Source organism: Anser brachyrhynchus (genome assembly GCF_964034855.1).
Source record: "Anser brachyrhynchus genome assembly, chromosome: 29".
Classification (NCBI taxonomy): domain Eukaryota; kingdom Metazoa; phylum Chordata; class Aves; order Anseriformes; family Anatidae; genus Anser; species Anser brachyrhynchus.
The window spans coordinates 3,401,265-3,415,843 of NC_137722.1; the positions used below are offsets into that span (position 1 = coordinate 3,401,265).

Below are 14,579 nucleotides of genomic sequence, written 5' to 3' on the forward strand. Positions count from 1 at the left end.
CATCCCAGTGTGTTCTAGTTCATCTCAGTGCACCCAGTGTGTCCCAGTATACCCAGTGCTTCCCAGTACATCCCAGTACATCCCAGTGCCCCTAGCACATCCCAGTGCCTCCCAGTACATCCCAGTGCCTCCCAGTGCCCCCAGCATGTCCCACTACATCCCAGTACCTTCCAGTGCCCCCAGTACATCCCAGTGTCCCCAGCATTTCCCAGTGCCCCCAGCATGTCCCAGTGCCCCCAGCACGTCCCAGTACATCCCAGTGCCCCACTACCCGGGGGTGGCCCCCCCCCATACTGGGAGCCACTGGTCTGAACTGGCCGCGCCCCGGGGTCGGGCAGCACGAGGACACCGGGGGGGGTCACACCCCCGTACCCCCCCCGTAACCCCCCCCCCCGGTGCCACCCCCCTGTGTCCCCCCCGCCCCCCCCCCTCCCCGTGCCCCCCTTCCCGGTCCCGTCCCAGCGCCCCCGCCCCCCCCGAGCCCCCCAGCCGGGGCCCCGGCGCCCAGGGCCAAGCCCGGCGGCAGCGGATTGGCTGAGAGCCGCCGCGAGGGCGGGGCTTGCGTGCCGCCGAGCCTACCGATTGGTTAAAAGCGCCGCGCGGGGGCGAGCCCGCTGAGGGGACGGGGTCTCCCGGGGAGGGGGGGGGGCGCCGCGCGCTGATTGGCGGAGAGGCGGGCGGGGCGAGGCCGGGGAGTACTCGGCGCATGCGCCGCCGCCGCCTCATTCCACTTCCGGGTGGCGGCGGCCGCTTCCGCCTCCCGCTGGGCCTGCGGCGGCGGCGGCGCCGGTTCCGGGCCTGGGCCTGGGCCCCGCCCCCTCCCGGCGGGTCTCCCCCTCCCCCCCCCGGCCTCCTCCTCCTCCTCCTCAGGGCCCGGCGGCTGGGCCGGGCCTGGCGGCGGGGTCCCGGTGCGCCCGGTGCCCCCGGTCCCGCTGCCCCCGGTGTCCCGGTGCCGGTGCCGCAGGATGTGGTACATCATGCAGAGCGTGCAGAGCAAGTACTCGCTGTCTGAGCGCCTCATCCGCACCATCGCCGCCATCCGCTCCTTCCCCCGGGACAACGTGGAGGACCTCATCGGGCGGGTGAGCCCCGGGGGGGGAACCGGGCCCGGTGCCCCCACCCCCAGCCGCTCCCGCTGCCCGCCCGCGGCGGGGAAACGCCGGACCCGCAGCCCGGATGCTGCAAACGGGGGTTCGGCGCCTCCTGTTGCCGCCCGCAGCGGGCACCGGGAGCAGCGGGAGCCCGCAGCGCGGTGTCTGGAGCCGTCCCCGTCCCGGAGTGCAGCCAACGAGCGGTTGCGGCAGAGCCCCGCAGCGCCCTGGCCTGTCTGGGTACTGATTGGGGGCGCCCCGTTAATGACAGGCACCGCTTGGGGGCGCCCCGTTAATGACAGACACTGATTAGGGGTGCCCCATTAATTCCAGACACTGGTTGGGGGTGCCCCGTTAATGACAGGCGCCAATTAGGGGCACCCCGTTAACGACGGGTGCCAATTAGGGGCGCCCCGTTAATGACAGGTACTGACTAGGGGTGCCCTGTTAATGATGGGCGCTGATTAGGGGCACCCCATTAATTCCAGGCCCTGGTTGGGGGTGCCCCGCTAACGACGGGTGCCAACTTAGGGGTGCCCTGTTAATGATGGGTGCCGATTAGGGGTGCCCCGTTAATTCCAGGCACCGGATGGGGGCGCCCTGTTACCGACGGGTGCCAATTAGGGGCGCCCCGTTAATTCTGGGCGCCGGTTGGGGGTGCCCCGTTAATGATGGTCACTGATTAGGGGCGCCGCGTTAATTCCAGGCACTGGTTGGGGGCACCCCACTAATGACGGGTGCCAATTTAGGGGTGCACCGTTAATGACAGGTGCCAATTAGGGGCACCCCGTTAATTCCAGGCACCGGTTGGAGGCGCACCGTTAACGACAGGTGCCGATTAGGGGCACCCCGTTAATTCCAGGCCCCGATTGGGGGCGCCTCGCTAACGACGGGCCCCAATTTAGGGGCGCCCCGTTAACGCCGCCGTGTCCCCGTAGGGCGCCGACGTGAACGGCATGCACGGCACCCTGAAGCCGCTGCACTGCGCCTGCATGGTGGCCGACGCCGACTGCGTGGAGCTGCTGCTGCAGAAGGGAGCGGAGGTAACGGCGGCTTGGGGGCGCTGCCGGCCCCGGTACCGGCTGCTCTGCCCCTTTTTGGGGCAAAACGGGCAGGGTGCAGGCGCCCCGCGGGAGCGGCGAGGGGATTTATTTTTTTTTTTAACATCTCGGCGACGTTTTGGGGCTGAGATTTCGCTCGTTCGGGGAGGGGGAAAGCGAGAGCCGAAGGGTTGCCAAACGTCGCCCGTCTCCTGCCCGTTTTTTTGGGGGAAGCTCGCGCCGCCCCCCGTTTTCCCACCCGGTGCCGCGGGGAGGGCCCCGCGCGTCCCGCCCCGCCCCGTGTCCTCCCGCCCTTCCTCCCCCACCCCTGCAGGTCAACGCCCTGGACGGCTACAACCGCACGGCGCTGCACTACGCGGCCGAGAAGGACGAGACGTGCGTGGAGATCCTGCTGGAGTACGGCGCTGACCCCAACGCGCTGGACGGCAACAAGGACACGCCGCTGCACTGGGCCGCCTTCAAGAACACGGCCGAGTGCGTGCGCTCGCTGCTGGAGAACGGCGCCCTGGTGAACGCCCGCGACTACAACGACGACACGCCGCTCAGCTGGGCCGCCATGAAGGGCAACCTGGAGAGCGTGAGCGTCCTGCTCGACTTCGGGGCCGAGGTGCGGGTGGTCAACCTGAAGGGGCAGACGCCCATCTCGCGCCTGGTGGCGCTGCTGGTGCGGGGACTGGGCACGGAGCGCGAGGATTCCTGCTTCGACCTCCTGCACCGCGCCATCGGACACTTCGAGCTGCGCAAGAACGGCAGCATGCCCTGGGAGGTGACCAGGGACCAGCAGCTCTGCCAGAAGCTGACGCTGCTCTGCTCGGCCCCCGGCACGCTGCAGACGCTCTCGCGCTACGCCGTGCGCCGCAGCCTGGGCGTGCGCTTCCTGCCCGAGGCCGTGGAGCAGCTGCCCCTGCCCACCTGCCTGAAGGAGTACGTGCTGCTCCTCAGCTAGGCGCCGGGAGCACCCGTTTTAGCGGGCGCCGGGCGAGCGGCGGGGACGCTCCGGAAGGCCCCGCGTTGCTCTCCGCGCGCCTGCCACGCTTGCTCCGCGCGAGCTCCTGCGCTGCGTTTTCAGCCGTGCGAGGAAAATCCACCCCCCCTCCAACGAAGCCGTCGCGGCCGTTGGATTAACCTGGTCCTTTTTTTTTTGGTGTTCTGGTTTTTTATTTGTGTGTTCTGGTTTTTGTTGTTCCGTGGTGGGCAAAGCGAGGCTTTCGGGGCGAGACCGGCGAAATCTCCCCCTTGGGAAGGGCTCGAGGCGCTGCGGGGCACGGAGAGGCCCGCTGGGCGATTGCACGCCTCGAGCCCGTTCCTCCCACAGCCCCGCGGGGCGAGCGCCCGCCTCACCGCGCACAGCACCCGGGGCGCCCCCTTGGCACCCGGGGCAGCTTCGTTCAGCCCCGTACCCCGGAGTTTTAAGACGTAACGGCGCGCTAGGGACGGAAGGTGGGGAGCCGGAGGGAACGCAGCGCCCGCAGGAGCGAGAAACCTTCGTGGGGCGCGAGGCCAGCGAGGGGAGGAGGCGCCCCGACCGGCGCAGCACCGGGGCGCAGCGTCCCGGTGTCACCAGGGCCCGGCTCTCGCTGCTCTCCCCCCCCCCCTCCAGAAATTTGGCCACGATTCCTGCGAGATAAGAAAACGTTTCCCTGCTGTCCAGACTGGCTCCACTCCGGGCACAAGGCGCTCCCGAGCGGGAGGCTTCGGCTCCCCTCGCCATCAGGGTCCTCAGTTTGGTTCTGCGCTGCCCCCTCGCCGCCTCCTGGCTGGTTTTGTTTGCGTGTTTGTACCGCGGGGGCGCGGAGGCGCTGGCAGCAGCTCCCCGGGTCGCTGCCTCTCGTTTCCGAGGGGCGAAACCCGCCCGGAGCCGCTGCCCGCCCGCAGCCCCCCGAGGCCCCAGTTCATGTTCACAGAAATAAACGGCTCCTCGCAAGCCCCGCGTGCCGGGAGGTTTGTGTGTCGGCGGTCAGGGGGAGCAGGGCGGTGCCCCGCTCTCCTCTGGGGATTTTTTGGGGTGGGGGGCATGCGGCGGGGTGGGGTCCCGGGGGGGTGGTGCCGGCCGCAATGCTCCCGTGCTGGGTTTCGGCACCGCGTCGTCACCCGGGGATCCTCCGGGAGAGCTGCGACGGGCGCCCAGGGGGAGGTGAGAAAGGTGAACCTGGGCGATGGCTGCAACGGGAGAAACGTCGGGGGTGGGGAAAAGAAGATTTTAATGCTTTAAATCCTCCCCGTCGTGCTGGGAACGAGGCTGCGGGGCCGAACAAGGCGGGGGAGCCCCGAGGGAGCCGCGTTTCCCTCCACCCACGGGCGAGTGCCGGAGGCTGCGAGCGTGACGCGTGTTTGCCGGCGCCGTGAGCGGCGCCGCTTTTATTGAAGCATCTTAATTGGGAATCCAGAACTAAAGCGCTGCCCTGGGGACACGGCCCTCGCTCTCAGGGCAGCGCCGCGTCCCGCCGGGCCGGGAGCCGCTCGGGAAGCGCTGCGCCGGTCGCAAAGCCACCGGGCTGGGTCTAAGCCAGCCCCAGTTTACCCCGAGGACGCCCCCAGCTGCGGGAAAGCTGCGCGGGGTCGTCCCCGTCCCCCCCCGCCCCCGGCGCCCCTCAGATGTTGGACTCGAGGGAGATCCTCTTCTGCCTGACGTGCTCCAGGTGCGCCTTCTCCGAGGTGTCCAGCTCGATGTTGTACTTGGCCAGGATCTTCAGGATGGGGCGCAGCTTCAGCCACCACTGCTCCTTGGGGATGCGGTGCCTGCGGGGGGGAGAGGGCGGCGTGAACCCCGGCTGCGCTCTCGTCCCGCAGCCTTCCTCCTCCTCCTCCTCCTCCCCAGCCCCTGGGGGGCTGCGGGGCGGGGGGGGGGCACCTACTCGAAGTCCGTTTGCTCCTTGAGCTCGGTGACGGGCTGGAAGACGAGGCTGCGCTTGCGCATGCCCAGCAGGCACGCCGAGTCGGCCGTGTTGGCGAAGATGCGACCTGCAACGGGGGGGCAGCAGCAGGCTCAGCGTCTTGCGCCCCCCTCCCCGAGACCCCCGAGCACGCGTGCAGGGGGGTTTGGTTTCTCTCTGATGCCCGGGACCCCCCCCCCCTTCCCGGGACCCACCGTGCCGGGAGCACTCCTTGATCTTCCCGGTGATCCAGGCCACCGCCTTGGCGCCCATTTTAGTGCCGAAATTCCTGTCGAAGGGGGTCGGGGTGCCGCCCTGCGGGGAGAAACGGCACCGGGTGACGGGGCAGGGCGGGGAGAGCCGCGTCCTGGGGGGGGGGCTCCAGCCCCTCTTGGGGGGGGGGGGGAAGGTTTGGGGCACAGCCGTACCTGCTGCATGTGCCCCAGCACGTTCTTGCGGCAGTCGAAGATGCCCTTCCCCTCCTCGGAGTAGAGGTTGTAGATGAAGTCGGTGGTGTAGTTCTCGTTGCAGCGCTCGTTCCTGCGCGAGGAGATGGGGCCAGGCTCGGGGCGGGGGCGGGGGGGGGGCAGCTCGAGGGCACGGGGCCCGGTGGCACCCCCCCCGGCCTCGTCCTTACCTGAGCACCAGCCCCCGCTTCACCGTCGTCTTCATTTTTTCGGTTAAATGCTCCACGTTGATCTGGGGGCCGGGGAAAAGCCGGGCGGGGCGTGGGTGTTGGAAGCACGGGGGGGGGGGGGGATTAATGGGGTGCCCCTGTTCCTGCAGTGGTGCTTGGCTGGGGAGGGGGGACGTGAGCAGGGATAAAGGCAGCCCCCGCCCCTAAAATGGGGCTCAATGTGGGGGGGGACACAGGGATAAAGGCAGCCCCCACCCCTAAAATGGGGCTCAGATTGGGGGTGATGTGGGCAAGGATAAAAGCAGCCCCCACTCCTAAAATGAGGCTCAGTTTGGGGGGGACATGGGCAGGGATCAAGGCAGCCCCCACCCCTAAAATGAAGCTGAGTTTTGGGGTACGCAGGGATCAAGGCAGCCCCCACCCCTAAAACGAGGCTCTGTTTGGGGGGGACACGGGCAGGGATAAAGGCAGCCCGCACCCCTAAAACGAGGCTCATTTTTGGGGTACACAGGGATCAAGGCAGCCCCCACCCCTAAAACGAGGCTCAGTTTTGGGGTACACCGGGATCAAGGCAGCCCCCACCCCTAAAACGAGGCTCAGTTTTGGGGTACGCAGGGATCAAGGCAGCCCCCACCCCTAAAACGAGGCTCAGTTTTGGGGTACGCAGGGATCAAGGCAGCCCCCACCCCTCCAACGAGGCTCCATTTGGGGCACACCACCGAGGGCAAACGCAGCCCCAGCCCCGCCGCAGTGCCCGGGGGGGTGGGGGGGCTGCGTGCTGGGGGGGGGGGGGGGACGACGGGACCCCCACCTGCAGATCACGGATGCTGAAGTGCTCCTCGTAGATGTAGGCGGCGTCGGCGCCCCCCGCCAGCCCCGCCAGCGTGGCCAGGTACCCGCAGTAGCCGCCCATCGTCTCGATGATGAACACGCGCCGCTTGGTGCCCGCCGCCGACTGCTTGATGCGGTCGCAGGTCTGGGGGGCGGCAAGAAGGCATTTCCATCGTGGGGGGACGGGGGGAGGGCATTTAATTAACGGGGCGTCTGATTAATTAACGGGGGAAAGCAGGGGGCTGGGTGCCGCACCGTGGTGATGGTGTTGAGGGCGGTGTCGGCGCCGATGCTGAAGTCGGAGCCGGGGACGTTGTTGGAGACGGTGGCGGGGATGACGCAGAGCGGGATGCAGAGCTCCTCGAACTTGGCCCTCCCCTCCATCATCTCCAGGCTGCCCGTGAAGGCCTTGGGAAGGGGGGTGGGGGGGGCAGCCAAAATTGAGGGCACGGGTGCCAGGAGCTGCCCCCCAACCCCGGCCCACCGCCGCCCCGCTCACCTCGAAGCCCCCGATGATGATCAGCCCGTGGATGCCGAAGCTGCTGATGTTGGCGCTGATTTCCTCAAAGTATTTCTTGGGCAAGGTCCTGGCCGAAGCGTGGAGGGGGGGGGGAGTAAAACCTCCGGGGGGGGGGGCTCCGCCTGGGCCCCCGCACCCCAGTTTCCGCGGGGCGGCGTTACCTCTTCGTCCCCAGCTTGGAGCCACCCAGACCCGTCCAGCCGCCGACCCTCTCCCAGCTGATCTCTTCCACCTGGCAGCGTGAGGGGGGGGGAAAAAAGCCAAACGCAAAAATTGGGGGGGGGGGGGGGGGAGAGGAAGAAGAAGCAGGGGGAGGAGAGTTTTGGGGCGCACCGACCTCACCGTGCAGGTAGGGCATCGATATCGGGGTGCCCCCGGGCAAGGCTGCGGGGGGAGCCCCATCCCTGGGGGGCTGCACCCTCGCGCCGTGCACCCCCTTCCCTCCTTGCGCCCCCTTTCCCCCCCCCGCTCCCCTCCCCCCCCCAAAACCCCACGCACCTTCCCAAAAGCGAGCCCCTCGAAGCCGTCGTGCACCGCCAGCATGCGGTGCCCGTGGATGAGGCCGATCCTCACGGTGGAGCGCACGCCGCGTTCATGCCGGCCGCCGGGCGCCCACGTTGAGCACGGCCAGCGTGTAGCCGCTCTGGGGTGGGGGGGGGGAGAAAATGGTCTGGGGGGGGCTCAGGGTGCCCCCGCCGCCCCCTCCACGACGCCTTACCTTGGTGGAGGGCGGGCGGATGTGCGCCAGCAGCTTGTAGACGTTCCAGTTATTTTGGAAACTCCTGCAGAAGTAGAATAGATTAAATTAGAATAAAATAAAGTAAAATAAAATAAAATATAAATAAAATATAAATAAAATATAAAATAAAATATAAAATAAAATATAAAATAAAATATAAAATAAGATAAAATAAAATACGTAAAATATAAAATATGAAACAAAATAAAATAAAAAATAAAATAAAATAAATAAAATAAAATAAAATAAAATAAAATAAAATAAAATAAAATAAAATAAAAATAAAATGAAATAAAATAAAATAAAATGAAATAAAAGAGAGGGAGTTGAGGGAGCGCCGGGATGGGCAGGGCCCCGCGTCCCCGCGTCCCCACCGAGGGACGTGCCGTGGGTGCTCACCGGCCCCGCAGCTTCAGGGCATCGTCGAAGCGCCTCTCGTTCATCGCCGTCGTCACGTCTTTGGTCTGCGGGGAGCGGAGGGGGGCGGGTTTGTGCCGTGCCGATGGGTTTGTGTCACGCCGGGTGGATTTTGCATCGTGCCCGGCTGGGTTTGCACCACGCTGGATGGTTTTGCATCACTCTGGCCAGATTTGCACTACACCGGCTGGGTTTGCACCATGCCAGGGATGGTTTTGCACCATGCCGGATGCGTTTGCACTGTGCCAGGGATGGTTTTGTACCATGCCAAATGGGTTTGCATTGTGCTGGATGTTTTTACCCCATACCAGGTGGGTTTGCACCATGCCAGGGATGGTTTTGCAACATGCCAGATGCGTTTGCACTGTGCCAGATGGGTTTGCACTGTGCCAGGGATGGGTTTTGCCCCATACCAGATAGGTTTGCACCATGCCAGGGATGGTTTTGTACCATGCCAAATGGGTTTGCATTGTGCTGGATGTTTTTACCTCATACCAGGTGGGTTTGCACCATGCCAGGGATGGTTTTGCACAATACCAAATGGGTTTGCACTGTGCTGGATGTTTTTGTCCCATACCAGATGGGTTTGCACCATGCCAGGGATTCTTTTTGCCCCATACGAGATGAGTTCGCACCGTGCCAGATGGGTTTGCACCACGCTGGATGGGTTTGCAGTGCACTGGACGGGTTTGCACCGTGCTGGATGGGTTTGCACCGTGCCGGATGGGTTTGCACCGTGCTGGATGGGTTTTGCACCGTGCCGGATGGGTTTTGCACCGTGCCGGATGGGTTTGCACCGTGCTGGATGGGTTTGCACCGTGCTGGCCGGGTTCGCATTGCACCCAGGCAGGTTTGCGTGGCAGCAGCCCGAGCTGCTCCGTGTCCCCGTCCCCGCACTCACCACCTGCACGCACTCCATCAGGGGCAGGCGCACGGCCTGGTTGCCCGAGAGGCTGACGACGCAGGCGGGGGTCTCGGGGGTCGCCTCCAGCAGGGCCATGACGGCTTCCACACCCATGCGGCTGCCCTGGGGGGACAGGGGCGGGGATGGGGACGGGGACGGGGACGTCACCGCGGCCCCCGCTCAGCTGGCACCGGCACAGGACGGGGGGGACGGAGCCACCTACCAGGACACGGTCGAAAGCGGAGGGCGTCCCGCCGCGCTGCACGTGGCCCAGGATGGTGACCCGGGTGTCATAGCCCAAACGCTTACACCACCAGCTGCAAGACAGCAGGTTTGGCTCGGGGATGGGGCGCCCGGCCCCCCCCAACCCCGGGACCAAAAATGGTGCAGAAATGGGGTTCCCGCCATCCCGCTTACGTTTTTGATGTCGTCGGAGGTGATGGGCTTGCTTGCTTGTCGATGGCGCCCTCGGCCACGATGATGATGTTCAGCCTCGAGCCGCCCAGGCGGGTCTGGGGGAGAGGTGGAGGTGAGGAGGGGGACGGGGATGGGGACGGGGACATGGACCAGGATGGGGACAGAGATGGGGACGAAATAGGGATGGGAACGGGGAGGGGGGCAAGGACAGGAACAGGGATGGGATGGGGATGGGGTCAGAATAGGGATGGGGATGGGGATGGGGATGGGGACGGGGACGGGGACGGGGATGGGGATGGGGACGGGGATGGGATGGGGACAGGCAGGTGTTCCTGGAACAAGGATGGGGACCAAACACGGACAGGGATGGAGATGGGGACAAAACGGATGGGTTTCGATAGGGATAGGGACAGGGACAGGGACAAAACGGGGATGGGGACAAGGACAGGAAAAGGTATGGAATGGGATCAAGGAAGGGGACAGGGATGGGGATAGAGATAGGGATGGGGATGAGGACAGGGATGAGGGACAGGGACGGGCAGGTGGCACCCCCCCCAGAGCCCGCCCTACCTCCGTCAGCCTCCGGCACAAGTGGTCCTCCCAGTCATCCTCGGGGGGGGACTCGGGGATGAAGACCCAGTCGGCGCCGCAGGCCAGGGAGGTGATGAGAGCCAGGTAGCTGGGGGGGGGGGGGGGGGGGGGGGCAGAAAAAGAGGCCGTTCAGGGCTTTTTCCCCGTTTTTCATCGGGATCCAGCTCCCGGAGGCAGCGTGGGGACGTACCCGCAGTGCCGACCCATCACTTCCAGCACAAACGTCCGCTGGTGGCTGCGAGAGACGCGGGGCCCGGTTACGCGGCGGGGAAGGAGCGGGGAGCCGGGCGCGGGGCCGGGGCCGTCCCCGTGTCACCTCTGGGCCGTGGTGGTGATGGCGTCCACGATCTCCATGATGCGGTGCAGCGCCGAGTCGGTGCCGATGGTCATGTCGGTGCCGCAGAAGTCGTTGTCGATGGAGCCCACCATGCCCACGATGTTCAGGTAGCTCGACTTCTTCGCCTCGTCCGCCGTGATCCCCCCTGAAAGAGGGAAAACCACATTTTTGTGCACAACGCGCTTCAAGGAAGGTGCTGAAAGCCCAACGGGGGGAAATTTTTTTTTGGGGGGGGGGCTGTACCTGTCTTCAGCAGCTCGGCCAGGAGGCTGCTCCACTCGGCGCGGAAGGTGTCGGCGCCGGTGAGGCTGCCATCGCCGCCGATGACGCAGAGGTTGGTGATGCCGCGCTTCACCAGGTTGCGGGCGGCTTTCAGGCGCCCCTCACGAGTCCGGAAATCCTGGCACCGGGCGCTGCCGATGACCGTGCCGCCCTGGGGGGCGCCCACCCCCCCAAAAAAACAACAAAAAAAAAATCATCGTTAAAAAACGGGCACCGGCACCCCGAAAACGGGCGCCGTGCTCCCCGCCGCGCGGGCGCCAGCGGGCGGCTCCGGTTTCGGGTTATTTTCGGGCTCGGCCCTTCGCCCCCGCGGCGTTGGGTTACAGCTGAGAAGGTCAGGGGGGGGACACACCGTCGTGCCCCCCCCCGGTGTCCCCCCAGCCCCCCCAGCTCACCAGCTGCAGCATCATGGAGACGCTCTCCCAGGTGGCCTCCTTGATGTTGTCCCCGCCATCCACCAGCCCCTGGTAGCCCTGCAACGGGGGGGAGAGGGCGGAGGTGATTTGGGGTCCCCGTGGGGGTTTGGGGGGGGGGGTTCGGGGATGGGGTTCGGTGTGGGGGGGGGATCACCAACCTCGTGCACGAAGTAGACTCTGGCGCCCGTGTTGCCCACCCGCACCACGGCGCGGGACGGCCGCGTTCATGCCTGCGGCGAGAGGAGAATGGCACCGCCGTCCCCAAACCCGGGCCGGGGGGAGCCCCTAAAGCCATCGCGCTGTCCGTCGTCGTCCCCCCCCCCAACCCCGACCCTGAGCTCGCAAAGCTCCCGGTTTGTTTTTCTGCCCCCACACCCCCCCCAGGGCCGTCAGGGAGCCGGCCCCGCAGCTGCGGGTTATTTTTGCCCCGCTGACATTTAGCGGCGCCCGGGCCGCGTGACGCCGGTGTCGGGGACAGCTGGTGGCACGCCGCGGTGGCGCTGAAGCAAAGCAGAGCCCCCCCCGGCCTGGATGAGGCCCCCTTCGCGGGCAGGCGGCAAGGATCGGGCTCAATCTGGGCGGTTTCGGGCAATCCCGCTGCCCGAAAACCCCCCCGGCTTTCGGCTTCCTGCCCTCGGCCACCCCGTGCTGCGTGTCCCCGGTGCGGGGACCTCGGGGGACGTCCCTGCCGGGGCTGCTGGCGGCACCGGGCTTATCGCGGCCTCGTGCTGGGCAATTAGCGCAAATTACTGCGGTTTACACCAAACCAGGACTGGAAATCACTGGAAACCGTTATCGCAGACCGTTCTCGGCACGTCGCCCCCGAGCTCCGGCTGAAATAAACCCTCCTGCCCCCCACCAGCCCGCGAGGACCCCCCCAAAACCACCTGGGAAACACAACGGGCGACGAGCCGCAAGAGCCAGGCGCGAGCGAGCCCCGTTTTTAGCCTGTTTTGCCCCATTTTAGCATGGTTTATCCCCAAACAGCCCGACCGGGGTGGGTTTTTTTTTTGGGGGGGGCCCCCCGTCCCGTCCTTACCCTGCGCGTCCCCCCCGGAGGTGAGGACGGCGATGGCTTTGCCGGCGCCCAGGTTCTCCGTCTGCATGCAGGCCTTCGGCGGCTGCGCCATCTTCTTGGCTGAAAAAAGAGGGAAATGGGGCAAAAACCGAACTTCTTGGGGGGGGGGGGGGGGCGGGGGGGCAGCTCGGGGGCTCGGCGGCGGCGGAGAGGCACCGAGCGCGGCCCCGGTGTCACGCGGCGAAGTGACAGCGGGCCCCGCGTCAGCCCCTAAATCGGGCACCGGGAGGGAGGGAGGGGCGGCCCCCAGCCACCGGGGGGGGGGTGGCACGGGGTTGGGGGGGCGACGTGGCCCTGGGTTGTCCCCAACGCCCCCCCCCCGCCCCCAAGTGCCACCTCTGGGGTTGTTTTGATGCGAAATGTTGTTGTTGTTGTTGTTGTTGTTTCCGGCAGCCTGGCGTAAAAATGGGGAAACTGAGGCGTGGGGGCGGCACCCCGTGGGGGGTGGGGGTCTGGGGGCGGGGGGGTGTTGTGTCCCAGGGGAGGGGTCCTGCTGGTCCCAGTCTCTGTTCCTTTGCTGGTCCCTGGCTGCCCTCCTTACTGGTCCCAGTCTCTATTCCCTGCTGACCCCAGTCTGACCTCCTTGATTGTCTCAGTCCCTGTTCCCTTACTGGTCCCAGTCCCTGTTCCCTCACTGGTCCCAGTCCTTGTTCCCTTACTGGTCCCAATCCCTGTTCCCTCACTGGTCCCAGTCCCTGTTCCCTTACTGGTCCCAATCCCTGTTCCCTCACTGGTCCCAATCCCTGTTCCCTTACTGGTCCCAATCCCTGTTCCCTCACTGGTCCCAATCCCTGTTCCCTCACTGGTCCCAGTCCCTGTTCCCCTACTGGTCCCAATCCCTGTTCCCTTACTGGTCCCAGTCCCTGTTCCCGCACTGGTCCCAGTCCCTGTTCCCTCACTGGTCCCAGTCCCTGTTCCCTTACTGGTCCCAATCCCTGTTCCCTTACTGGTCCTGGGCTCTATTCCCTTACTGGCCCCAGTCCCTGTCCCCTCACTGGTCCCAGTCCCTGTTCCCTCACTGGTCCCAGTCCCTGTTCCCTCACTGGTCCCAATCCCCGTTCCCTTACTGGTCCTGGGCTCTATTCCCTTACTGGTCCCAGTCCCTGTCCCCTCACTGGCCCCAGTCCCTGTTCCCCTACTGGTCCCAATTCCTGTTCCCTCACTGGTCCCAGTCCCTGTTCCCCTACTGGTCCCAATCCCTGTTCCCTTACTGGTCCCAGTCCCTGTCCCCTCGCTGGTCCCAGTCCCTGTCCCCTCGCTGGTCCCAGGGCTCTGACCTGGCAGCAGGAGGGTGAGGAGGACGAGGAGGGCAGCGAGGCCGAGCGCAGCCGAGGCCAGGAGCCGGGCGGCCTCAGGGGAGAGCTCGGGGAGAGCCCCCATGGCCCGCGGGGGTCGGCCGTAAGGGGATCACCTGTAACGGGATCGGCCGCGGGGATCCGCTGTAACCGGAGCGGCTGTCATGGGATCGGCCGCGGGGATCGGCTATAATGGGATCGGCTATAATGGGATCGGCTATAACGGGATCGGCCGTAACGGGATCGGCTGCAAGGGGATCTCCCGCGGGGGGGGCCCTTTGTAATGGGATCGACCATGTGGGGCCCTCCCTGTCCCCCCCCCCCCCCCGCTCGGGTGCCACCCTGTAGGGTGACGCTGCTCCACAGGGGGCTCCCCCATAGGGTGCCCTCCCCATGGGGTGTCCCCCGTTGCCCCCCCCCATAGACGCCCCATGCTGTGCTCATAGCCCCCCCCAGACCCACCATGGCCTGTCCCCCCCCCCCCCAGGGTACCCCCCACAGACCCCCACTGGCTGCCCCCCTATGGACACCCCATAGGCCTCCCCCAATGGATTCTACCCTCCAGGGTCCCCCCATAATAAGCCCCCACTACCCCCCCCAATGGCCCCCCTACGTCCTCCCCCCCCCAGATACCCCCCCCATAGGCCCCCATTGACCCCCAACAGGCCTCCCCCCATAGCCCCCTCCCCAGGACCCCCCCCCCATAGACCCCCACTGCCCTCCCCTATAGCCCCCCTTTGCTCTCCCCAGGACACCCCCCCAGACCACCCCTGCTTCCCCCACCCCCAATAACCCCTTGCCTCCCCCCCCCATTGACCCCCCCAGGACCCCCACCCCAACCCCCCCCTGCTCCCCCCACCCCCAATAACCCCCTGGACCCCCCCCTCCCCATAGACCCCCCCAGGACACCTCTCCCAGACCCCCCCGCCCCCCCATAGCCCCCCCATAGTCCCCCCTCAGGGCCCCCCCCCTCCCCCAATGGACCCCCTCAGACCCCCCCAGGCCCCCTCAGCCCCCCCCAGCCCCCCCCCACACCCCCCAGGCCCCCTCAGGCACCCCTTGCCCCCCATAGCCCCCCCCAGGAGCCCCC

At 66.3% G+C, this 14,579-nt stretch overlaps 2 protein-coding genes across 2 annotated transcripts; one reads left to right on the forward strand and one right to left on the reverse strand.

Annotated features, from left to right (window-relative positions):
• The first annotated feature begins 717 nt into the window (after positions 1 to 717).
• Positions 718 to 4,076, forward strand: ASB8 (ankyrin repeat and SOCS box containing 8). Its single transcript, XM_080571006.1, has 3 exons — positions 718 to 1,082; positions 2,030 to 2,134; positions 2,466 to 4,076. Exons 1-3 carry the CDS (start codon positions 966 to 968, stop codon positions 3,096 to 3,098), a joined length of 855 nt encoding a protein of 284 aa, XP_080427132.1. The 5' UTR covers positions 718 to 965; the 3' UTR covers positions 3,099 to 4,076.
• Positions 4,077 to 4,477: 401 nt separating this feature from the next.
• PFKM (phosphofructokinase, muscle) lies at positions 4,478 to 13,742 on the reverse strand. The gene is given in 28 exon segments (XM_080571000.1): positions 4,478 to 4,891; positions 5,008 to 5,113; positions 5,241 to 5,340; positions 5,454 to 5,565; positions 5,663 to 5,724; positions 6,474 to 6,638; positions 6,749 to 6,901; positions 6,993 to 7,080; positions 7,175 to 7,245; positions 7,512 to 7,600; positions 7,603 to 7,623; positions 7,626 to 7,656; positions 7,732 to 7,795; positions 8,152 to 8,216; positions 9,071 to 9,196; positions 9,297 to 9,380; positions 9,382 to 9,390; positions 9,491 to 9,525; positions 9,528 to 9,585; positions 10,061 to 10,169; positions 10,272 to 10,316; positions 10,398 to 10,563; positions 10,662 to 10,851; positions 11,096 to 11,173; positions 11,275 to 11,328; positions 11,330 to 11,346; positions 12,156 to 12,254; positions 13,606 to 13,742. Coding segments are annotated over 27 exon segments (2,337 nt in total). The 5' UTR covers positions 12,247 to 12,254; positions 13,606 to 13,742; the 3' UTR covers positions 4,478 to 4,743.
• Positions 13,743 to 14,579: the final 837 nt, after the last annotated feature.

Excerpts from the sequence above, each read along its gene's own strand:
- ASB8 (XM_080571006.1), top strand. The coding sequence starts at position 966 with ATGTGGTACATCATGCAGAGCGTGCAGAGCAAGTACTCGCTGTCTGAG. Across the intron at positions 1,083-2,029 it reads TGGAGGACCTCATCGGGCGG|GGCGCCGACGTGAACGGCAT; the intron begins GTGAGCCCCGGG and ends GTGTCCCCGTAG. Across the intron at positions 2,135-2,465 it reads TGCTGCAGAAGGGAGCGGAG|GTCAACGCCCTGGACGGCTA; the intron begins GTAACGGCGGCT and ends CCACCCCTGCAG.